This window comes from Taudactylus pleione, unplaced genomic scaffold (genome assembly GCF_031769625.1).
Source record: "Taudactylus pleione unplaced genomic scaffold, aTauple2 ptg000464l, whole genome shotgun sequence".
Taxonomy (NCBI): domain Eukaryota; kingdom Metazoa; phylum Chordata; class Amphibia; order Anura; family Myobatrachidae; genus Taudactylus; species Taudactylus pleione.
This window is the reverse complement of record NW_028284866.1, coordinates 131,115-156,825: the sequence shown is the minus strand read 5'-3', so window position 1 is coordinate 156,825 and position 25,711 is coordinate 131,115. Positions and strand designations below refer to the sequence as shown.

The 25,711-nt window shown below is 44.2% G+C and overlaps 1 protein-coding gene across 1 annotated transcript; it reads right to left on the bottom strand.

The window, feature by feature from the left end:
• Positions 1-7,818: 7,818 nt before the first annotated feature.
• LOC148504623 (proton channel OTOP2-like) lies at positions 7,819-20,862 on the bottom strand. Its single transcript, XM_088448669.1, has 6 exons — positions 20,463-20,862; positions 18,875-19,011; positions 16,449-16,507; positions 16,208-16,332; positions 15,092-16,053; positions 7,819-8,040 (listed from the first exon to the last, which is right to left on the bottom strand). The coding sequence occupies exons 1-6, from the start codon at positions 20,860-20,862 to the stop codon at positions 7,819-7,821; spliced, it is 1,905 nt and encodes a 634-aa protein (XP_088304795.1).
• Between the last annotated feature and the right edge of the window lie 4,849 nt (positions 20,863-25,711).

The following is a 25,711-nucleotide window of genomic DNA, read 5'->3' as shown; positions in this document are numbered from 1 at the left end:
GCGCAGTTTTACGGCATTACCTCTGTACCCAACTCGCAGTCCTATGAAAACCATTAGACCACGCAGGATGTGCAGCTGCACACATTTCGGGTTATTACATTAGGAAAACCTTGGTCGTGTCCGCTTGCACCTCTGTGAGGAACCTCACCCCCATAGCAGAAGGTATCAGGGCAAACACTGCCGTAGTATAATTACACACATAACATTGGCAGGATGAGATCTGCCTAAATCACTCTGATGGAAATTTTGGATGTAAACAATAACTAAGGATGAACCAAGCAGTCCTGGAGCAGAAAATAATCAATAACTTATTATAAGTTATAATCAATAACTTTTTATAATGAGAGGGGTGTAACGGAAGCGGTCATAGGGCCTGATTCATACGGATCGCTACTGCGAATGCAATAGCGACTACGTACGCAGTTCATCTGCGATAGTATGCTAAGTAATTTGCAATCGCTATGCCATAGCAGCACTACACAAGGACGCCCACTTTACCTTACACACATCCGTAATGTTCAGCAAGACTGTGAAACCATCGGTAGCATCGCAGCCTCACGCACACTTGTACAAGCCCTGACCTAACTCAGAAATTGGTAACTTCAGCGCACGCTGTGTAGACCATCACAGCGGATAATTTACGCACGCCCCTGCAACGGCGTTCAAATGCACTGGCACGCCTGTCTTTGCCAAACACCCCCATCACCACCCACAAACAGAACTTCCTGTCAATCACTCTGTGATATGAGTCTGCGTAGCCGCTGCGATTGCAGTCCCGATCACAGTGGACGGTTCGCGCACTGCAATGCATACACATGCGCAATATGAAAAAATCGCCCGATTGTGTGCGTATTAGCAATTGAGTTCCTTGCTCAATCAGGCCCATAGTTTGGATTTTGAGGTGTTGTTTACACTTTTGAAAATGTAATTAAAGATTCTATCTATCTATCTATCTATCTATCTATCTATCTATCTATCTATCTATCTATCTATCTATCTATCTATATTACCCATTTTATAAACACACTTATAAATATAATTAGCATTATAGTAATGAAATATAACAATTTTAATTTCAATAGTTTTGCTTATTAATGTGATTTTCTGACAATTTATAAGAGAACTTGCTCGGAGCACTAGTCTGTGGAGTGTTTTACAGACAATACTGCGAAGCTGCACACAAGATTGTAACTAGCATACAGTATGTGTAATATATATTCAGGGATACACTGTAACTTTAAAAAGCCAACACATGTGCCAAGAGTATATTGCTCACCTATGGTGATAATACTGGAAACCTCCAGCCCTGCAAGTAAATACAAAGCTGTACCATGCATGCAGAACGTATACTTACTGTACTGCCGTCCTTGCAGAGAGATAATCGGATGCTGTGCTCAGCCGGGGTATGAGCTGTTACATCACCAGCCTGCACAGTACAGGAGACAGGACAGGATCTGCGCCCCCTAGTGCCTGCTGCCGGCCAATAGGAGAACCTGCTGCGTCAGGCTGATCAGATATGTAACTATTTGTAGCAATGATGTTTTAGACTGGGTGAGAGTGCATGAGGAGGGGGCTGCCAGGAAGGTGAAGAGGCTGATACCCTACTGGGAAGTTGTTTTGTGTCAGGGATGTAGTGAGACTGGAAGACATCTAATTATGGACATTTCCATATACCTGTAAGGACAATTCACTCTGTGTAGAACAGGAGTGCAAATATGATTCACCTCGGTGCAATTATAATTTATATAATAGTACATCTTCACTTTTACCATAGTGACGACACTGAATCTGTTCTGATTATAATAGATGATCTATAAAGGAGAACTTTAGTCTATTTTGCATGTTTAGGCGCTGGGATCCTGTCATCTAGCAAAAACAGAAAAGCAGGTGCTGTGTTTCCCCATGGTGCACCTATTCCCATCTTATTAGGCCAGCTCGAGGCACATTCGACCAGTGTGGTTGAACGGGCTCAACCCCATGGAGGGTGCACCCCTCACAAGCATCCAGATTTAAGGGTGACAGACCCGTTTTTCGGGCAGTGCCCCGCTGCTCCACCCGCGGGCCGAAGTGTCCCACCGATGGGAGGTTGCGAAAAGAGGAATGGATGCCGCGCACATGCGTGCAGCATCCATTCAGTGCAAGGAGACGGCTGGGGGCAGCCCAGCTACTGAAGGAGTGCTGGGCTCGCACCCAGCCTGATGTTAAATGGGAGGCGTACCATATGGATACGCCCCAAATAGCATAATTTAAGGGCATGGCCTATGGTAATTATGCCACACCCCTTTCAGACGGGGTAAGGGGGTGTCGGAGTCCATGTCTGCATGGGGTGCGGCTCCTCCTGGAGCTGACCCTGCACCCTATGATGTGCACGCATTGCTGTTCAATTTTCCTATAGGTGGGTACACACTAGACGATGTGCTCATGATGCGATATTGTGAGCGATTTCCCTTGAACTCTCCCCGGCAAGTCCCAGGCACTCCAGGACACGATATGGTGCTAAAAAGTGTCTAATCTGACCAACGAGCTATCGTGCGTCCTTAATGATTACCAGTGCTTCGTGTACGAGATTGGCAGATCTTACCTGCAGTAAGCAAGATCTGAAGATGCGATGTACGACCAGCAGGTACGTGCATCGGCATCGTTATCGTGAGTGGACACTCACGATTTGGACACATTTTACACGATTTGTCGTTCCAATGCGTCGAAATCGGGCGAATCGTGCAAAATATCAGCTTAATACTGTAGAATATGCGTCTCATACAAAGTAAGTCACAAGTGTGAACGCTTCTCTGGTTTTACATAATGAGTTGTGGTCCCAGATTCTCATCACTTTTGGTGTATCACTGGAAATCGGCTCCTATGGTAACACACCGGGGCTGATGCATAGTATTGCGGACCTTGCAATTTTTCACACCGTGCCTGCGTCGGAGCCAAGCGCATACATCTATGGGCATTTTACAGTCACATTTAAACTTGAACTGAATGGGCATAACTGGACAGCAGTAGGGCGTCCACAGACACACAGGTTGTGCACCGCTGAGGGTGGGTCGAGGGCGTATAGACACAACTGCAGGCTATGCTGAAGCATACACAGAGAGCCATCTGAATTCAGACTTATCTCTTGCGCCAAGTAAAGCATATGGCGCACGTGCGGCTTGATCACACCATTTGCAATGTCACCGACAGGATCTCCCAGAAGAAACATTTACGAGTCAATTCAATTAGCGATAATGGCCTCAGTGTGACATCACCAGTTTAACCTTGCACACCATAGTGTGCTGGGGTCCACATACTGCTTGTGGACATTCTGATTATTGAAAAGACATCTGTATCCCCTGAATACTGCCAGAGTCTACTGCATGTGCGCAATATCTCTGGGAAAATGGCGCTAGCACCATTTTTCTGGGGATTTCTTCATAAATATGTCGCTGGCAGCCAAAAGGTGTGCTGCAATCCCTGCACCTATTATAGGTTCACCAGTAGGGGTAAGGGCTTAAAGAGTTACGAGGGCCTAACCAAGCTTTCAAATGCAATGTAAAAATAGCTCGCCATTACGTGTGCATGCAAATATATGTAGTGTTTGACATTCATGACAATGAATGCATGTGCACAACTTGCAGTACAATGTGGGGCGAATTCTGCACCCAGGTAAAATGTATATTAGTGCTGGCTGGTGCACTTCTACATCAGGGCATGTTTATTCCCAATTCATCTTTGCTGTTGTGCATTCCAGCAGTTCACAAGCCTCATAATAAGCCCCTTTCACACATGCGACCTGGAAAAATTGCCAGGTCTATCAATCCAGGAAATTCCCATTTCTCAGCCTGACCCTGCTAAGGAGCAGAGTCATGGACTCCGACCCAGGTTGGCCCCTTTCACACATAGTCTAGACCCGGGTTGGCCCCTTTCACACATAGGCCCGTATTCAATTTTATTCGCACCCGCGATACTTTTTTGCCTCCCGGACTTTTCGCCTACTTCACCTGTTTTGCAGGCGGAAAAGTATCGCGCACATCCCCGCGTATCCCCGTATTCAATTTGAAAGGCCGTGAAAACGGGACCCGGCGAAACTGAAACAAGCAGAAAGTACTGTCAGAATTGGGGAAATCAGCCTGACACCCCACAAAAGATGCTCTGACATGGGGGTTCACTATGGTTTACCCCGGTTTGGCTTGCTGAAGGTATTTGGTGTTTTTAATCGGGCACAATAGGTGCTAAATAGCGTTTTTGTATAAGTGGTGCAGAATAGTATTTTGAAGGGGTTTTTTTGCTGAAAATAAGTTATCCCAGCAAATTTTGGGTACTTGAAAATGGGGGTCAGCATATTATAAAGTTGCTAATGAAAAGTTTTAAAAATCGTGAAAAATCCACCTTCCGCAAGCACCTGCAAAGTGAAAAACACCTGGGGCATACTTGGGGACCCCCTGGAGTGTAGTTCGCTAGTTTTTAACTTTGTCCCCCAACTTTTTTTTTCGCCCCCAAAGTAATTTTTTGGGGTGTTCTTTAGTGGTTTTTTTTTTTTTCTTGATGCATATTACCTTTGGAGGACTGTCTTAAGGCTGCACGGGGGTTCCCGCAACGTTGCACCCCAAACCCCCAATTCTGCACTTTTTTCCGCCTGCTATTCATAGGCGAAACTTTTTCGCCTATTACATTGCATTGACTAGGCGGAAAGTCTTTCAAATTGAATACGGCGATACTTTTCCACCTGGCGAAATGATCTCGGCTTTTCGCTTCAAATTGAATACGGGCCATAGTCTAGACCCGGGTCGGTGCATGTGCAAAAACCCGGGTATTTGGACTATGGGTGGTATCCAATTAACACGCTGCTAATGGATCGTCGCTGGGCTATCCTAAAGTGCCGCCTGACGCCAGCACTTATCATGGGTTTTTATTTGGGACCTAATGTGTCCTGAAAAATAATCCTCAAAAAGTGCAGTTTTTTCACCGCTGCAATGAGCTTATCACTTTTTTTCACCTTAAACATCCTATTTTTTTCATCCAAAATAATGGGATATGGGGAAAAAAAACATTGGCCGATATTGGGGATTATCGGCAAAAAATCCCTTTTTTTCGCGACCCGAAATAATGTCGGGGCTAATTGGATACCTCAGTATGTCTGAAAGGGGTATTAGAGTGCAAACTGTTAAGGCAGACTACTGCTTATAATAGCGTAGATGTCAACCTGGGAGAAAATTGTCTGCTTCTGAGTTTAGCACTACATTTTTTCCAAATTACCCGGATCTTGATTATTAGATGTATTTTCTGTAATTTAATTAAATTAAGTCAGACAGTGTGCTAAATTCGGCAGCAGGCAATGATCATATGGCCGGAAAGGGTCAAGTTGACGTCACGGCAGTGGTATTAGCAGACTGCAAGACAAAAATATCATTATGGGTCTAGTTGTTGGTTAGAAACTTTAGTTCTAGTATTAGGCAAAAATGTCAAATATCTTTGAAGTAATGGTAATATAAGCACTGTGCCACTAACTTTTCCAATCCATTAGTTGGATTACAATGTCTTGGATGAGTGACTCAGGTAATGAATTAATCATCATACTCCCAATAAGATCTCAAGTGCATTACATTCTCAGACACAAAGGACACAAAGCACAACACAGTACGTTATTCAGGAAAGCATGGGGCTATTAATATCAAATCAATGGGAAGATATGATTTAGATGTCACGTTTATTACTTTCCAGTTACTGTATGTGATTTGTTCTCGTTTAAAATGTAAAAGATCATTTACATTCCTGTAAATGGAATTTTTTGCTTTGTTTTGATTTCCTTCTTCAAACAAAGGGGGTCATTCAGACCCACTTGCAAGCGGCAGTACGCTCGCAAGTGGGTCGATGTTCCCCACTGCGCATGCGCACGACGGAGGGAGCTCCGTCGTGCGCATGCGCGAGACTCGGACTGCGACAGCCAAGCTGTCGCTCCGGGTCTCGCACCAAAGGGGGCGTGCTGTCGATGGTGACTGACAGCACGCCCCCTTTGGTGGGAGTGCCGGGGGCGTGCCTGCCAGACGGATGCGTTCCCATGGGAACGCCTACCGTCTGAAGCCGGCCCCACTGACATCACTAGTGATGTCAGTGGGAGTGATTTTGGCTCTGATAGAGCCAAAATCACTCCAGGGCTTGTGGCAGGGAGACCCTACCGCAGGGTCTCCGTCGCAAGTCCGATGGTCGCGATGGTCAAGACCATCGCGACCATCTTTTTGGACGCTCGTATATGCTGTGGGTGGTCACCCACAGCTATACGAGCGTCCAGGAGGACGCTCCATTTTAATGGAGGAGGGCCCTGATTCAGAGCGAGCGCTCTGGTCAGAGCGTCCGGCTCTGAATCAGGCCCAAAGTTTACTTAATAATTCTCATTCGCATGTTAGATTATACAAACATCATTTGAAGAATTTGACTGCAATAGTGATATTGTAGAATGGGAGAATACCAGGAGGAGGAAGAATAATTTTGTGTGAGATAAAAAGTATTCCATGCAATCAGACTCTGGGCAGGATGTACTAAGCATGAAAATGCAGCCAAAACTCCAAAAAATTAAATTTTTGTAGTTTAGGCCGCATTTCCATATCTACCAAGCTCGGAATGTGTTACATTCGGGAGCGTGGACCTGGTGGGTAACGCCATCTTTAGATGCCGTTACCCAATAGAAGCCTATAGGCTTCTTACCAATGTCTTCTGGGAAGCGTCCCTCCCAGCGTCCCTCGCAGCAGTGCACTCTGTTCTGCGGATGCACAGAGGGACTCCTGGGTATTAAACCCGGAAGTACCTCTATTGCAAAGGACATATCTTTTTGGGACAGCTGTCTTTTGCGATTGTAATCGCATTCCTAAGTACATACTAATTAACACCGGTATATACCCAATTAGTGGTGGGATTTAATGTATTGCGGATGTGATGATTATTACATCCCGCCAATATACATTAGACAAAACTTTATTTAAAACATCAGTTGGTGCAACATCATTCACCCACTCCTCCTTCCAAAGCTCGGTACACATTAGACGATATGTCACCCGATCCGGCGGATCGGGCAGACATATCGTCCACATCGGCCAATGTGTACCCGCTATGTCACTGATGATGCTGGCACCCCTACCTGGTCCCATTGCTAACAAGGTCATACACACTAGACATCATCTAGTGTGTACCGGCCAAAACTCTCCATTCTATTGGTCTCAGTGAATCTGTCCTCTCATGATTTAACTCTTACCTCACTGATCTGTCTCTACCTCTAACACTCCCACTCCCCCTCTTCCTTTACCTGTTAATATTCCCCAAAGGTCTGTCCCTGGACCTTTCACTTTTCACCTCCTTACTTAGAAAACTCATCAGCTCGTTCAGTCTCCAATACCACATTTACCCTGATGCTACTGAGATTTACCTATCCTTTCCTGAGCTCTCTCCCTCAAGCCTTGCTTAGGTCTTGTTGTGCCTCTCTGCTACCTCATCCTGGACGGCCTATCGTTTCTCAAATTAAGCATGTGCAAAACTGAACACATCAAATTCCGCTTATAAGGCTCTTCTTCTCCCCCCTGTACTCAGGGAAGGGGCACACGCAGTAACCTTTCACGTGGGCCTCCTCATTATTTTATATGCCCCTGAGAAAGTACAACAGTTTATTGTAGGTTTCATGGCCTAAGCAAACTTTATTAGTTTTGGTTTTACATTTAAAACTATTATGGGTAGTTCATGTTATATACAGTGAACAGAAGGGACAGGTCATTGTTACTGATATAAGCAGCAGTCATCTGGTAGATAGGATGGATGTTATTGTGTTGAATTGGGACTTCTCAACGATGGTCAAGGGTTGAAGACAAAGGAGTCAGTGGGTTTCTGGCAGGCGGCTGCTTCACATATATTACAGTATGCTTCAAACAAACTGGCCACAGAATGCATGCGGTAGAAAATTCCCAGGGGAAGGGAGATTTTTACAATGATCACCCAGAGGGTGAAGCCATAGAAGGACTGTTCAATTTGGCTGACCAGATGTGGCCGGGTTCCATAGGCGTATAAGATCCAAACCTGCGGAGAGTACAAAACAGTATTTATTGTGAAATACTTTATATATAAATAAGGAAATTAAATAAAAATGGTAAGTAACATCATTTAATTAGTTAAGGCTTTCAAATACAGGAAGCTTAGCTTATAGACTTACACTATGTAGACAAAAGTGATTGGACACTGAGAGCAAATAGATCAACTAGATTTTATTGACGTCAGTACTTTGTAGGTCCACAACGTGGAGTGATTACTGCAGACACCATTCTGTCCTTAACGTCTTGGATCCGCAGCAGGCGGTATGTTTTTCCATTCTGCCTTATGTACAATGACCAACTGTGACACTGAAGAAAGTCGAGTTGGTCTAGAACGCACCCGTCACTCCAATTCATCCCAGAGGTTCTCAATGTGATTAAGATCTGGACTCTGAGATGGCTAGTCCATCAGATTGCTGAATTTTCTGTATGCTAGTCTAGTGTCGTCCTGGAAACATGACAGGTGGCATTGTCATCCGGATAAAAACATTTCTTGTTTCCATAGAACTGCAAGTGCATGGGCCTCCCTACGAAGTGTTCTTGTCGAAACCGCCACATTAGTGGCCATTTGGAGCTTGTGTGCAATGGTATACATGGTATGCATTTCGCTTGTGCGGGGGTGTCCAATCACTTTGTCTACATAGTGTAGAATACTCTTCATTTAATGCTGCCATCATCATGTATCATGTCCCTATGGACAGAGGACACCCTGACTTTCTTATGGCTGATAATATACATATATTGGATTAAACTAAAAAAAAAAAGACTTTGAAATATCTTTGGAAGATGTATTAACACACCTGAGCTGGAAAAATAGAGACCATGTTGCTGGCCCCAACATGTGACGTATATCGATCAGCTATAGCAGTAAAACCAGTCACAGGTGAAGTTAATAACATTGATTATCTCGATACAATGACACCCATCAAGGAGTGGGATATATTAGGCAGCAAGTGAACAGTCAGTTTTTGAAGTAGATGTGTTGGAAGCAGGAAAAATGGCAAATGTAAGGATCTGAGCCACTTTGACAAGGGCCAAATTGTGATCGCTAGACAACTGGGTCAGAGCATCTCCAAAATGACAGGTCTTGTGGGGTGTTTCCAGTATGCAATGGTTTGTATCTACTAAAAGTGGTCCAATGAGGGACCACCAGTGAACCAGCAGCAGGGTCATGAGCTCCTAAGGCTCATTGATGCGAGGGGGGAATGAAGGCTTTCCCTGTCTGGTCCAAACCCACAGAAGAGCTACTGTAGCACACATTGCTGAAAAAGTTATTGCTTGTTATGATAGGAACACACAGTGCATAGCAACTTACTGTGTAGCCGCAGACTGGTCAGAGTGCTCATGTGCACTTGAGAGTCTGATAATTTGCGGGGGGGTTTTTTACATACACTGTAGCAGACCTCTTTCAGGATCATGCAACCTGCCATGCTGCAATTTTTTTCAGGATAGCTTTGAGGAACATGAGAAAGTGTTCAAGTTGTTGACTTGGCCTCCAAATTCATCAGACCTCAATATGATCAAGCATCTATGGGATGTGCTGGAAACACAAGTCCGAGACATGGAGGCCCCCCCTCGCAACTTACAGGACTTAAAGGATCTACTGCTAACGTCCTAGGGCCAGATACCACAGGACAGCTTCAGAGGTCTTGTGAAGTCCATGCGTCGATAGGTCAGAGCTGTTCTGGCAGCACAAGGGGGACCTACACAATATTATATGGGTGATTTTAATGTTATAGCTCAGTGGTTCCCAAACTTTTTTGAGCCACGGCACCCTAGAGTATCAGCATTGTTTTCACGGCACCCCTAAGTTTAAGTTTGTTATTGAGAAATTCAGAAAAAAATGTATTGATGTACTAAAGTGAAGTAAATTGTGCTGACCTGTCATCCTTAGGGTCAGTTATGTGGTGGTGACAGGTTTGTGCTTCTGTTTGCCCACATATTTACATTACATTGACCGTAAATAATTTGATTTGGTGCTGGACCACCATCCTGAGGCACCCCTGCAAGCGTCCTGAGGCACCCCAGGGTGCCACGGCGCACAGTTTGAGAGCCACTGTTATAGCTGATCAGTGTATATATAATTGAAGAAGTTTTTTTCTCTTCAGTTTTTAGACTATAACTGTTTATAAATCCTGTTGTTAAAAAGGACTTTGTCAGGGAGTCTCCTTGTCTGGACTTGTAGTATTTATCTAAAGCTGGAGCAAATCGGAGCGACATATCGGCCGGCCGGATCGATCAGTGTGTACGGCCAATATGCGCGCCCCCGCAGTCATTAGCGATATTGGGCCTCATTTATCAACGAGTGGTAAAACTTGTTGCATATGATAAATGGTTCTCCAGCCAATCAGCTCCCAACTGTCATTTTTCAAGCAGATGACAGTTGGGAGCTGATTGGCTGGAACACCATTATCATACGCAACGAGTTTTATCACTCGTTGTGAGTGATAAAACTCGTTGAGAAATGAGGCCCTAAGTCTGGTCAGCCATGCTGCACGTCCAACCGGATGATATCGCATTCAGCGCCGTGGTAGGCAATGAAGGACAGAAAGAGGGATCATTACATCCTCCATTACATCGTTCTGATGTGTATAGCAGATACGATATGTTGGCCCGTCGGCCGCCATATCGTCCGGGTACACATAGCTCTAGTGTGTACCCCGTTTAACCAGCGTTTCAGAGGCTTTTTTTTTGCAACATTTTAAAACCCAAAAAGAGTGCAGCATTAACGTCAGCAGAGGCGTAATTATAGTGGATGTTGTGGGATAGTGTGTTGCTATAGGGCATTCAGTTCAGTCAAGGTGTAGGAATGTTTGTGTGTATTTGTTCTACAAGATCTCTTTCACATTGTGGCAGTACTGTACTTTCCTAAGTTATCTTTCTCCTCTCCGGAAGTAGCCTGGAGAGGAGATGCAGCTGTCACTCTGGGGGGTGGGCAGGGCTATTCATGTCATTAGGCCCCATCTCCAGGTCAAGTGTGAAGGGGGAGAAGCTAAAATGACAGAAATGCCAATGGACCCACGATTCCCAATATTATTTCCCCATCCAGCCCACTTCAGTAGAAAGTGGGTTGGATACAGGAGACATACCCACTCTTACAAAAGTCTGGGGGATTACATGAAAAATCAGGAGTCTCCTGCACCCTCCAGGAGGTAAGTATGCATTGTGGTGAATCACCTGGACAGAGATGGTTTTGGATAGGGCAGTATGATGGCACAGTATTTCACATGGCTGCATCAAGCTTCATGGTCTGGGCTTAATTCCCACTAACCCCCTATTTGTGAACAGTTTACACGCTCTGGAGTTTTTCCTCCAGGTGCTCCTGTTCCCTCCCACAGTCCAAAAATATACTGGTAGGTCAATTGGGTTCTGTAAAAAAAATGGACTCTACTGTGTGTACATGTGATAGGGAATTTAGACTGTAAGTGTCAAAGAGGCTGGGACTGATGTGAATGATTTAATATACTCTGAACAGCGTTGTGTAATATGGTTCATGCTATGTAAATAAATTATTTATAAATATAAATACTGTCAATTGTGCACATCATATTGTAACATTATGGGGTTATTTACTAAAGTGCGGGTTTATAGAAGTGGAGGTGTTGCTCATAGCAACCAATCAGATTCTACTTATTTATCTAGCACCTTCTAGAAAACAATATCTAGAGTCTGATTGGTTGCTATGGGTAACAACTCCACTTCTAAAAACCTGCACTTTTTTAAATATATCCTTATCGATCTATCTATCTATCTATCTATCTATCTATCTATCTATCTATCTATCTATCTATCTATCTGTCTGTCTGTCTGTCTGTCTGTCTGTCTGTCTGTCATCTATCGTTGGTAAATACAGCATAATCTATCATCTGTCTATCGTTGCTAAATACAGCATAATCTATCACCTATTTATTTTCGTTGGTAAATACAGCATAATCTATCATCTATTTATCTATTGGTAAATACAGCATAAACCTTTATAGGTGCTGTTTGCAAATTCAGTCAGTATCTTGTGCTCCTAGTGGTATATTGGTTATTCAGGTCTGCCCTCTCATGGTGTTTCATTATTTTGCAGCCTTTCACTATGCAAGATACTGTATATATTTGTATAAACATCCTATTAATTGATACATTGATTTGCACATTTTTATAACATTTATTTTTGTATTTTTTTCAAATTAGTTCATACATGTTGTTAGCAAAACCATGATGATGTTGAGAAAATTGTTGTCATTTGTTTCATTACAGCAAAGTATAAGTCTGCAACTTTTTTTAATAAGAATGATAGAATTAATTGTGTTAAAATAAATAATTACAGCCCAGTGTTTGCAAAGTGGCAGGAAGCCACTGATTGCATTGTAGCATTTATCATGATACGGCCAAGGAACAAATCGAGCAAAGAAAAGTTTGCTGTATAATTCAGAGTCTTTGGCCATTTTTTTTTTTAGATGCTTGTGCTCTATGTCACTCTCATATCTCGTTGGGAATGCACGCATACATTTACCATTCATTGGGAATCCTGATTATTATTATCATTTCTACTAGAGGAATGCATGAATAATCACATGCACAGATAGGAGCCCATCCCTGAGATGTGCAAAGAGAAAAGTGATCACTAATGCAATCACTTTACTTCCAGATCCAGACCCCGGCGGCTGCACAGCTATTGCGCATGCTGATATGTAATAACTTAAACTGGCCACACACATAGCGATATTTTACCAGACCTGGCCGATTCTGACACATTGGAACGACAGATCGTGTAAAATATGGCCAAATCCTCAGTAAATTGTGAGTCCCCACTCACGATCATGATGCGATGCGCGTCCCCGCTGGTCGCACATCGCATCGTTAGATCTGCCGTGCAGTAGGGCTGATCTGATAATCTAGGAGGCGATGCACTGTGAAAGTCTGGATGCAGGAGAGTTTGTATGAAGATTGGACACCAAATTGTGTGCAGATCGTGTGGAGATCGTGTGCAGAGCTGCCGGGGAGAGTTTCAAGGGAAATTGTGCAGATCGCCATGTGTGTGGCCAGCATAAGAATGATGTTTATATAACCTTAAAAAACAGCATAGGCATTGCACTAAAGCAGATATGTTCGGGTGGACATCTATGTCATCCTACAGGAGAATCTCTGAACCCAAATTAGATAAATGGAAGCTGTCTTAGCTGTCTGCATCCAGTACATGCATGTGCTACACAGAAGTGACCTTGACGACAATGTGCTACAGTATGCGAGGACTTTCACTTCACCCACAGCTCATGTGATCACTGCACCACGTCACATACACCAGCCTCAGCAATGTGATCACTGCACCAGGTCACATACACCAGCCTCAGCCCTGTGATCACTACACCAGGTCACATACACCAGCCTCAGCCATGTGATCACTGCACCAGGTCACATACACCAGCCTCAGCCATGTGATCACTGCACCAGGTCACATACACCAGCCTCAGCCATGTGATCACTGCACCATGTCACATACACCAGCCTCAGCCATGTGATCACTGCACCACGTCACATACACCAGCCACAGCCATGTGATCACTGCACCACGTCACATACACCAGCCTCAGCCATGTGATCACTGCACCACGTCACATACACCAGCCTCAGCCATGTGATCACTGCACCACGTCACATACACCAGCCTCAGCCATGTGATCACTGCACCACGTCACATACACCAGCATCAGCCATGTGATCACTGCACCACGTCACATACACCAGCCTCAGCCATGTGATCACTGCACCACGTCACATACACCAGCCTCAGCCATGTCAGAGCTGCATTTAAATGTTATCGTCCCCACTACTTAGTGGAGGTACAGGGCATAAGGGGGTTTGGCAGTGCCAGGTAACAACCACTCTGAGGCTCCAATCAACCCAGAAGGCTAAAGCTGTATTGTGGAGCCCCTACTGAAATTTGGCTGTGAGGCCCTGGGATGCATTGTTCCACCCCTGCTGGGATACATTTTGAAGATCTCAAGAATTAAAACCCATGCTCTCCCCAGGGTTCATTTAAAGTTGAATGTATGCATGTTCTTTTTACAGAGGACATCTGCACCTGTGCATTACAAATGTGCACACATAAATACAGTATCCATATCACTGATGCATGCCCTGGTGCCAGGAGCGGTGGACGCATCTTCAGATAAACCTTTTAGGAGGGGTAGCTATTGCAGGTACTGGAGGGCTGGTGCAATGATATGCAATGGCGTTGATGATTATTGCCAACATTAAACAGTCACTTCTGAATTGCTGGTTGCTGAAGGATGCTAGGTAGCTATATTATATTATCATTTCCATTTCAACTATTGCAGAAAAAGAGTTTACCATTTGATTTTTAAATTGGTAAATAACAATATTCTCATTGCAGCTTATAGTGAAAACACGATTTTGCCATTTATTAATATTTCTTAAGACAATATGCTTTTCCTTGCATCTGTCTTTTCTTACATACCTTCAATGCACCAATACTGTACATCCAACTTTTAGTGCTCAATTCTTAAATAACATACAATATGTTGTAAAATGGAATGACCACTTCCTAACCTCATTTCTTTGTGATGTCTCACACTACTGCATTCATCTTGGTCTCAGGATTTATCGCTCACCTCTCTTAGGGGGTATACTGTATATACTAAGGTACGGGTTTTTAGATGTGGAGATGTTGCCCATGGCAACCAATCACATTCTACTTAACATTTATCTAGCACCTTATAGAAGATAATAGCTAGACTATGATTGGTTGCTATTGCCAACATTTCCGTTTCTAAAAACCCGCACTTTAGTGTATATACCCCTTACTGTTAACACCATGAAGTTTTCAAAAAAGGTTACACAATTGAAATGAGAACTTTTTTTTTTTTTGGTTTACATATTACCAAAAATGTTGTTGTAGAGGTTAAACTTTTTTTAAATGCTTAGTGGATATTTCATAACAATGCAGAATTTAGGTTACGTGGTCGGGGTTGTAACATCCTTATCATTTAACAGTATGATATCTATTAATCCCCATCTAATAATGCACTTACCGATATATTGTAACAGATTAACAGGATTGATATGTTTTGCAGAATCTTTCTCCTGGTTGTAATAAAGGACTGCTTCTCCCCTTCCTGGAATATGTGTCTGGAATGAAGAATGTCCATCACACTGCTTGTATCCCGCTGATTCTTAGGCATGTCTGTACGCATATCCACCATAATTTTGGAACTCTTTACACTTGCCCCATGTTCTGAGCTTGAGCTCTTACTGTCGTACTCTGCGGACACATTGCTTATTGTGTGTTTCATGGTTTCATTAGCTGAACCTTGAGATATAGAGAAGACCCAGTCCCTTGATGTATTGGATTTATCTTGAGCTGGTCCAGAATAAAGGGCCTCGGTTATAAAGAGATTTTGGCCAAGTATCTGGATGGTTTTACAGAGGGAAAAACAGAGATCCAAAATGTAGAGATTTCCTTCAATGTGCAGGAAGAATATGGCCACTAAGGAGAACACGGACACCATCAGAGGACCACAAGAGCTTCCCATCAGGAGCGTAATGTCCAGGCTTCTGACCACACTCTTAGACTTGTCATCAAAGAGAAATCCTTTCTGAAGTCTGCATGTTACAATTCCAATTACAGAAGCAATGAACATTGCGGATAGGAGCACTGAGTTGAAAAGGTAGTAGATGCGCAACGCCTCTGGAACCGTCTCTGGAGACTTCGCAAGAACACCAAAGCTAATCATAACACCGAACGTTGCCGAGATGGCAAACGCCCCCAGAATCAGACCTACAAAGGCCCCGTTGATGTGAAGGGTGACTCTGCTGTGTCCTGAAACTGCTGCAGTGCAAGTCACCTTGCCTGTGTTCTTCCAAAGAACGTACAGCATTGTCGAGGAGAAGAGGCTGAATTCAATATTGAAGGGGTGAAGGTAAGCTGCTCCTTCATGGAAGATGTGGCAGAGGTCCGTGGCGCAGGCACAGCTGTTAGTATGTACTCCAGGAGCTGGAACACGAAGAAATATGTCTACACATGTCAACGCAAGATCAAATGTATTAACGGTAATGAGTAGTGAAAACTATAACAACAAAAATTATAAAAATGTATTATTCAAAAGGCTATGGGTAGGCTAGTGTTAGCGCTTACAGACAGATCTTACATTCAAAGATGTTTATCTTCTTCTTTTGGAGATCATAAATTTCCTCCAGCTGCTTCATGGACTCGTCCAGGACAACGCTCATCCACATTAATATGTTTGTGGCAAGCGTATGCATCAGGCCAAACCTGAAATGAGAAGAGTGGCACTGTACAGCGGTTTGGTTATGGCATAAAATCAGAACAAAATGTTAGACTGAAACCTGGTAACAGAACATTTTGGAGAAAATGTTTCCCACAATTACCTGTTCACGTGCTGCTTCTCCTGTATGCAGACTTTGGCATAGAATGACAGTAGGGAAACCTGGAAGGAAAAGCACAAAGGAGCTAGCTATGTAGGTGCCTGTATCTCAATAAGTCGAGAAACAAGTGGGGGAGATGTTTCAATCCTTCTAAAGAGTACAAGTGGAGAAATTGCCCAGTGCGACAAAACACCTTGTACCTATCATTTATCAAGTACTTTCTATAAAATGGTAGCTAGAATCTTATTGGTTGCTATGGACAACTTCCCCACTTTTCCTCTTTAGGTTTGATTCATCTCCCCCTAAGCCCAGATTACACTAAGAGAAAAGAGTTGCAAGGCGAGTGCTTTATTTATTACACATTTTCTGCCTCTGTGCTTAGGAAAGGTTTAGTGATGATGCAATCCAAAAACACAGAGAACTCAGGTCAGGCCTCATACTTAGTGCAAAACGAATTCTAATGTGTTTCAGGCCCCAAATATAGATGGTTCAATAGACCTAAAAACTCTTTATACTCTTTATACAGTTCTGCATTAAGTTGTATGATCCATAAATGATCCTAATAATTTGAAATGAATTTGCACATGGCCCCATTTCCTCTCAGAAGAAGACATAGGGCCGTATTCAATTAGGCTGCGAAAACCCATTATCGCCGATGATGTCATTTTCACAGGTTTGACTTATCCCTGTATTCAATTTTCCCGACTTTTCGCCAGAGCGAAAAGTCTATGCATTGGGACCAGCGAAAAAGTATCACCTATGAATAGGTGGCGAGAACAAGTGCAGATTTGGGGTTTTGGGGTGCAAACTTCCAAAAAACACCCTGCACACCTTGGACAGGCCCCCAAATGTATTCTGTGTCAAAAAATGTTTAAAAAGTACCACAGGACACCCCAATAAAGGTACTTTCATTTTGGGGGCAAAAAAATAATAATTGGGGGACAAAGTTTTAAACTAGCGAAATAGACTCAGTGCGGGGGGGGGGGCAAATATGCCCCAGGTGTTTTTTTGGTTGCAGGTACTTGCGGAAGGTGGTTTTGCACAATTTTTAAAAAGTTCACTTTAGCCACTTAAAAATATGCTTGCACCCATTTTCAGGTAGCCCAAATTTGATGGGACTACTTATTTTCGGTTAAATGCTATTCTTCACCACCGTCCCAAAGACGCTAAATAGCACCTATTGAGACCATTCAAAGACCCCAAATACCTTTTGCAGGGCTATTCTGGGGGTACCCACAGTGAACCCCCGTGTCAAAGCATCTTTTGGGGAGAGTCAGGCTGATTTTCCCAAAAATTACAGGACTTTTCGTTTTCCCCCGTTTTCGCTGATTTGGTATTGCATAAGGGGAAAAGCGGGGACGAGCGCAATAACTTTTCGATAGCAAAACCTCAGATGACAGCGATAAGTCCGGCGACGGACTTTTCGCTCCAAATTGAAAATGCCCCATAGACAGAATGAAGGTGCAGCTGTTATTTCATCATTCATCGTCTCACAATGCAAAACTCGGCATAATGATAAAAGGGGAATACTAAGGGATAAATTTACTAAAGTGAGAGTGTTTAGAAGTGAGTTTTAGAAGAGATATTGCCCATAGCAACTAATCAGATTCTACTTAACATTTAACTAGCACCTTCTAGAAGATAATAGCTAGAATCTGATTGGTTGCTATGGGCAACATCTCTTCTAAAACTCACTTCTAAAAACTCTCACTTTAGTAAATTTACCCCTAAAGGTGCCCACACACATAGCGACATTTTAAACGATTTGGACGATTTCGATGAATCGTGACGACGAATCGGGTAAAAAAAAGTACAAATCGTGAGTTTTACTTGCGAGCACGATGCCGATGCGCGTCCCCGCTCGTCGTACATCGCATCTTCTGATCTGCCATGCTGTAGGGCAGATTAGCCAATCTGTGATACAATGCATTGGCTGCAAGATAGATCTTTAGTCAGATTGGACATTTTTAACTCCAAATCGTGATCACGACGGCAAGGGAGCTCCCGTGAAAGTTCATGAGGAAATTGGCCATAAAATCGTATCGTGAGGACATCGGTATGTGTGTGGGCACCTTAAGGCATACCTCCCAACATGACCCTCTCCAGGAGGGACACAATGCTCTGGTCCTGGACTTCCCTGGTAAGAGGTGAGGCTGCAGCACACTTCAAACTTCAAATAGGGGAGCCACACCAACTGTCATTTCACACACTGCCAAACATCACTGGCTGGGACTCACTGGCAGTTGGTGTGACTCCCCTATTTGAAGTTTGGACTGTGCTGCAAGCCCCACCTCTGGAGCCTCCACCAATCATAAATTATCAGGGAAGTCCAGGACCAGAGCATTGTGTCCCTCCTGGAGAGGGTCATGTTGAGAGGTATGCTAAGTGGACATAAAATCACATCAGTCTGCGGTGTCCTTGTCTCTCACCTGTATGACGGTGAACACGGCCTGTACAATGGGAAACGAGGTGACCAGTATTGGTGTGCACTGATGCAGTTCATAGTAATATCCAAGAGTTAGACAGTCTAATACCAATGTGGCCAAAGCAAAGAGACACAATCCACCTGCAGGATGAATTTGGTAACTGTTACATTTTATATTGTGTTTTGAGCTTGTACTACAGCTGCACCAACACTAATATACTGTCTTATTATTAAGCACTTCTGCATTGCTGGCCAAAAGAAAAGCAAATTGAACCCAAGCTGCAATGCTTTGTATTACTTTTCACAGTGTTTTACACATTACTAAACCTTAAATAGAATATTCATTATTATACCATAGTTGCCTGGGGTTGATCGTGGTCCCGACGCTTGTAATTCTGGCGATCTGAATCCCAGCAGCATAATCCTGGTGGTGGAAATCCCGTCGCATGCAGGTAAGTATTATAACCCTCTCCCCACAGCCTGACCTGAACCCTCACCTCCCGCAACCTAACCCTAACCCTTCCCCTAGTGCCTAACCCCAGGGCTGGCTCCAGGGGTCGGAGCACCCTGTGCCGGCTCTTAACAGGGCGTCCCTATGTGGGTGTGGCCTAATTACCATAGGCCTTCCCCCCTGCTTAACGTTCTTTGGGTGCTTGCTCGCATGGCATGCCTCCAAATAACGTCAGGCTGGGGTGAGCCTCACTAGCTGGGCTTCCCCCAGCCCCTCTCCCATCACTGAATGGATGCTGTGAGCATTTGGGCACAGCATCCATTCAGGGTCCGGAGTCCGGCAGCGCCGCTCAGCTGCGGCGGGTGGGGGTCCCCAGCCTCCCGATTTGACCACCCGCAGGCCACTTCGGCCCACAGGTGGAACAGTGGGACAGTACTGTCCCTCTGAAATCGGGATGTTGGGGAGGGGTGCGCCCTGTACAGGTGGCGCCCCTGTGCGACCGCACTGGTCGAACACCCCTAGAGCCGGCCCTGCCTAACCTTCTACTTTACCCTAACACTATTACAATCGGGATCGCAGCCGTCGGGATTCTGACTGCCGCCATTGTGTGCGCCGGGATGCCGACTACATCCTGTTTCCTGCACTCCGGGAATGCCCAGGAGACCTCGGTCTGCTATCAGTACAGACTAGGGGGTGTATTCACAAAAGGTCGATTTTAATCAATTTTTAAATCACACATTTACTAACTGAAAATTTTTATTTGTTTTTTTAAGTATTACAAATGTGTGATTTAACCCCAGAAACACAACATTAATGTTGATCAATTTTGATCGATTTTAAATAGATCAAAATTGACCTTTAGTAATTATACCCCCTGGTTTCTTCCAGCAGAAAGATTACTTACAGTTCATGTGAAAATAAACTCAAATATTCTTTTAGTAAAAAGTGCACCCCGATAATACCCTTTTCCACCTTTCCAATTTACGTAATTAAAAATAAATGAAAACAAATATGATAATATCTCTTCAGCCATATGACTTTTTAAAGTATCAAAACTCTTTCAGTGTTTCTGACATTTTCTAAAAACCTGGACTTGATAACCTGGGGAATTAGAATACAGAGTACAAATGCCAATACGTACCCTTTAGCCAGCTAGCTCCAGCCTGGTGATCCTGGTACATCTTGATATTTTTGTTTTTAGCGGACATCCACCCAAACCAAAGCATCCAGGCCGAGGAGGTTAGCATGAGCATGGTGAGAAAGCCATGGACATTGTGACTTTGCTGGCTGTGGTGACGTATCTCTGCCAGCAGGACCGCACTGCCGAAAAACGTCAGGAGAGCCAGGTAGAGCAGTGAGAGAAGAATGGTGGTCATGGGGCTGGCAGAGTGGTGCCAGGTCCCCCTGTCATGCTCTGAGCTGCTGACGCTAAGACTTGAGTATAGAGAATCCGTGGAGCGGGTGGTTTCTCTAGATGTAACTTGGAACGTATTCCCTCCACTACACATCACTGGTGCATTCATGGTGTCATGGGTAATCATTTCTATTTAAACAAAAACGTGACTTTTCATTAATTCAAGAAAGATATCTTATCATGCAACAGATGGAAAGCTTAGAAATCAGCATAAACATGTTCTTTAAGACGAGACTGTAACCTGTCTTGCCCATAATGATGTGAAGTCACTTTGCAGTTGATGTCCTGTCCTTGACATACCCACCTTTTCTGAGATGTGGATCCCAAGTGTTAACCTCTGCAGACCTCTGTCTGGGCAGCTCTGCGTTGGGAGTGGTCCGTTCTTTTGGTAGATCTCGTGTGCGCCCTCTGTAGCATCACCTGTGAATCAGTCTGGTAAGAACAATGTCTAGGTAGCGATGTTTGGAGAATTCAAAATGAGATATGTGCATTAATTTTGGGAATGGGGGGAACCCCAGCAATGATTCTATGTATCAACAGTCTTAGGAAAGTCATCCTCTATATCAAATTAAGTTACTAGGACCAACACAAATGCTTTGGCTTTTATTCCCTGTGGAACATTTGATCTTATTGCAGGGTAGTTACTGGCACTCAGACATCAAAGACCACAGAAATCATTGAACCCTACTGTAACTGGATGTTCTGTAACATGAACAACAGCAACCAGCCAAGATTTTCTCTGTACATGTTCTGCCATCACACGTACACTATGTATTGTACTATTTAGACTGACACAAATAGCTGAGAAAGTACTTGTTGCAGACTTGAATAAAGATACCAGCGGGGAGAGACATTGCAGATGATAAGCACATGAGATGGTGACCAACTGAGTTATGATGGAACAAGGACTAATAGGTGTTAAAGTGAGGAGAAGAATTTAATATATACTTCATTCATATGTGGTATTAAATAAATACAAAGTCCCAGAAGATGCAGGAAATGAATTAAGCAGGTGCTTGTTTGAGGAAGCCGTTCATTATTTCATATTGTATCTTGTGAGCAAGAAAATGTGCAGTGATAGTGGCCTCACGGGGCGGTATGGGAAAGTCGAGAAGAGATTTAAATGTATTTACTGTGTGTTTGAGGTAAGAACCCTGATTGGAGGTTAGAGATTGATAGTGTGATTGGCAATGTCCAGAGCAATTCCGTAGGAGTGGTAGATGTCAGTATATGTGAGGAAGTCATGACAATCATGAGGCTTTTGTGTATGCCGTGTTACATGATAGATTTTGAAGGCAGCGTGGTCCTTTAGTTGCCCAACTTAAGGTACATACACACACATAAAGATTTCCTGTCCAACCATCCAACTAGTTGATTGATTGGAATGAAAATCTGGTAAGGTATGAAAGCAAATGACAATCAGCAATTTGCTCCCAAATGCCAGAAAATGGACAAAAACTGTTGTTTGAACAAATTGTATAGATCAAACATTTAACAAACTTGTCTGACGACCATTTTAATCTGTTTTCTGGCATTTAGGAGCAAATTGCTGATCATCAGTTACTCCCATACGTTACCAGATTTTCATTCCAACCAATCAACTAGTTGGATGGTTGGACAGAAAATCTTTACGTGTGTACCCAGTTTAAGATTGTGATCAACATAAAGAAAAAAGTCGCTGGAACCACTTCATGTTGCCAACTAGGCTGTTGCTTAGTAGAAAGACCAATGTGCATAGAATCTTGAGAGAATATATTATAGTATGCATCCATGCAATGTAATATACAATTTAAATGTCATGCAGTTTTAAAAATTGTAATATCAATCGTACATCCTGTGTCGGAGCCCATGACAGCTGTGTTCCAGGTACAGCGGGTTAAATAGCAAGATTTGCTGTTAGAGCAGGGCAGGGTCATTGGGAGGGTGACCTGTCATTTCTGGGCCCCCTTTGCCTCTGTGTTCAGTTGTGACCAAACTTTCTGCAGTTGCAATAGTCCCAATGGGATCGGCCGGGATTAGACAGTCGGGAAGCCGGTGGTCGGCATTTCGACAGTCGGCTTCCTGACTGCATCCCGTCCCAATGTACTGAAAGCTGGCAGTTCCATGATGGCCAATGGGATAGTCACACCCATTTATAATGAATACTTGTGCCTGCCCAGAACACGCTAACTTTATACAAGCATGTTAGAATGTGGATATAGAATAGACTCTGAAGTTTTAACACCAAAGAAAAAATTATATATAACATATTTATTTATATGTTATATTTTTAGATATTAGTTAAATGTACATTTGTGTGAAGGTAACATGTATATTTTAAAGCTCGATTAGTATGATAAATTACTAGCTAAAATAAGATGTAAATGAAAGATGTTTTAAGAAGAAAAGTACTTATCCAAAAGTGCTGTAAGTAAAGCTAACATTGACTTGGTAAGCTCCCACTAAATACATACATTAAAATTAATAATAGTGATTTCATATTTTCACATTAAAAGTTGACAGGATTATATCAGTGGGTCGCAAACTCAAGGCACCCTAACAATCCAGGTTTTAAGGATATCCATCCTTAAGCACAGGTGACTTAGTGAGTGCCCCAGTCAGTCTGATTATACCATCTATGCACAAGCATGGATATCCTTAAAACCCGGACTGTTAGGGTGCCTTGAGGACAGAGTCTGGGAAACCTTGGATTATGTCAACAGATGCTATTCACCCGCGCACGCAGGGGGGGTTTCCGAGTCCCTGGAAACCCCCCCTGTCCGACCCGGCGAGCAGCGCTGCTTAACAATTATTATTTTTTTTAAGACATACTGACACTGCCTGGGCTGGCTGTAGGGGGAGCTGCAGCGCGCAAGCCCCTCCCAGCCAGTTCCCAGGCCAGGCACCGTGACGTCAGTAGCGCCTCTCATGCGGCGCGCTGTGTGGACTGCGCCAGGCTCCGGAGCCGTTGAGTGCGGCCGCAAGACATAGGTGGCCGCTGGGTGCGGCGCCACCCCGCCCGGGGGGGATAATGTTTAAATGTTTAAGCTACTGCTGTGTCGGGGGAGCGCCGGAGATCTTGCAGGTGGGCAGGCTTAGTGGGGTGGGAGTCCTAGTAGTATTTTTTTTGAATGGTGGCATTTTCTACTGCGGGGAGGGGGGGGGGGGGCGGCGGTGTGGTGTGTAGCGGAGAGAGGAGAGGAGAGGTACGGGCGGGGCGGCAGCCAGGAGGGGTTCATGATATAATGTATTAAACATTACATTCGACTGCTCCATGTATGCGGTGGGGGGATGAAGGGGGGAGGATAATATTTATTAGATTATGCCAGCTGTCTTCTGTATGTTATTCCAGGGGGAGTGGGGGAATGGGAATAGCAGACAGATGGCATAAACTAATAAATATTATCCTCCCATCCCCCCCACCCCTGGGAATAGCTGACAGCCTGGCATAATCTAGTAAATATTATCCCCCCTGGCCCAACCCTGGGAATAGCAGACAGCTGGGGGGAGGATAATATTTATTAGATTATGCCAGCTGTCTTCTATATGTTATTCCAGGGGGGTGGGGGAATGGGAATAGCAGACAGCCTGGCATAAGCTAATAAATATCCTCCCATCCCCCCACCCCTGGGAATAGCAGACAGCCTGGCATAATATAATAAATATTATCCTCCCATCCCCCACCCCTGGGAATAGCAGACAGCCTAGCATAAAATAATAAATATTATCCTCCCATCCCCCCACCCCTGGGAATAGCAGACAGATGGCATAAAATAATATTATCCTCCCATCCCCCCGGGAATAATATACAGCAGACAGCTGGCATAATCTAATAAATATTATCCTGGATAACATTTATTAGATTATGCCAGCTGTCTGCTGTATGTTATTCCCGGGGGGTGGGGGAAGGGGAGGATAATATTTATTGGATGATGCCAGCTGCAGTATGTTATTCCTGGGGGTGGGAGGATAATATTTATTTGATTATGCCAGCTGCTGCATACTTGCCGACATTCAGCTCCCTCCTTCCGGGAGGGAGCTGATTGCCTTCATTCTGTGGGGGGCGTGGCCGGGCTATGATGCCGTTTTGGGGGCGGGGCTGGGGCGTGACCGAATGATCGCATCATCGTGGCCCCTCCCCCTCTTCACATTGCCGGAAAAAAGGCATTGCAAAGCAGGGGGCGGAGCCACGATGACGCAATTCAGCGCGAATCGCGTCATCGGGCCCCCCGGCAGCGGGGTTTTTTACTAGTAGTCTGGGGGGGTAGGCGGCAGCCGGGAGGCTTGCCTGCCTTTCCGGGGGGGTCGGGAGCGGCCCCCGATATTCGGGAGGCTCCCGACCAAATCGGGAGGGTAGGCAAGCCTGAGCTGCTGTATGTTATTCCCGGGGGGTGGGGGAATGGGAGGATAATATTTATTGGATGATGCCAGCTGCTGTATGTTATACCCGGGGGATTGGAGGATAATATTTATTAGATGATGCCAGCTGCTGTATGTTATTCCCATGAGGGGGGCCATGTTTTTTTTAGGTGAGTGCTGCCGTGTGTGTATGTGTATCTGTCTAGTCTGTGTCAGTATTGTGTAGCGTGCGGGCTAAGGGGGAGGGGTTATTTTGATTGTGCAGTATCAATGCTGGGGGTATCGTTGCTTGTTTCAGACAATGATCAGACGATCGTTGTCTGATCGTTCTGCATGTGCTGGATCGAGCATACAGCACATGCAGCAACCCCCCCACTACTGTTGATCGTGGGTCCCTATAGTAAACAGGTTAACATGGTCGATATCGACCATGTTGGCCTGCATGCATGGGCGATGGTAGATATCGTTATCGACCATTCGTGCCCGCTCATTGAGCGTCGTTTGAGGGGGCATTAAAGTGTACTATTTGAGTGATAATGATCTGATCGTTATAGTTTAAATCATACACTTTATCTGACCGTGTGTATGCACCATTAGTATGTGGTAGGGATGTGTTTTGTTTTTATCTATGATAATAC

Coding starts and splice junctions, on each gene's coding strand:
- LOC148504623 (XM_088448669.1), bottom strand. CDS start 20,862: ATGATTACCCATGACACCATGAATGCACCAGTGATGTGTAGTGGAGGG. Junction 16,508..18,874: donor CCGTGTTCACCGTCATACAG/GTGAGAGACAAG, acceptor TTTTCCTTCCAG/GTTTCCCTACTGTCATTCTA. Junction 8,041..15,091: donor TAATCTGTTACAATATATCG/GTAAGTGCATTA, acceptor TACTCTCCGCAG/GTTTGGATCTTATACGCCTA.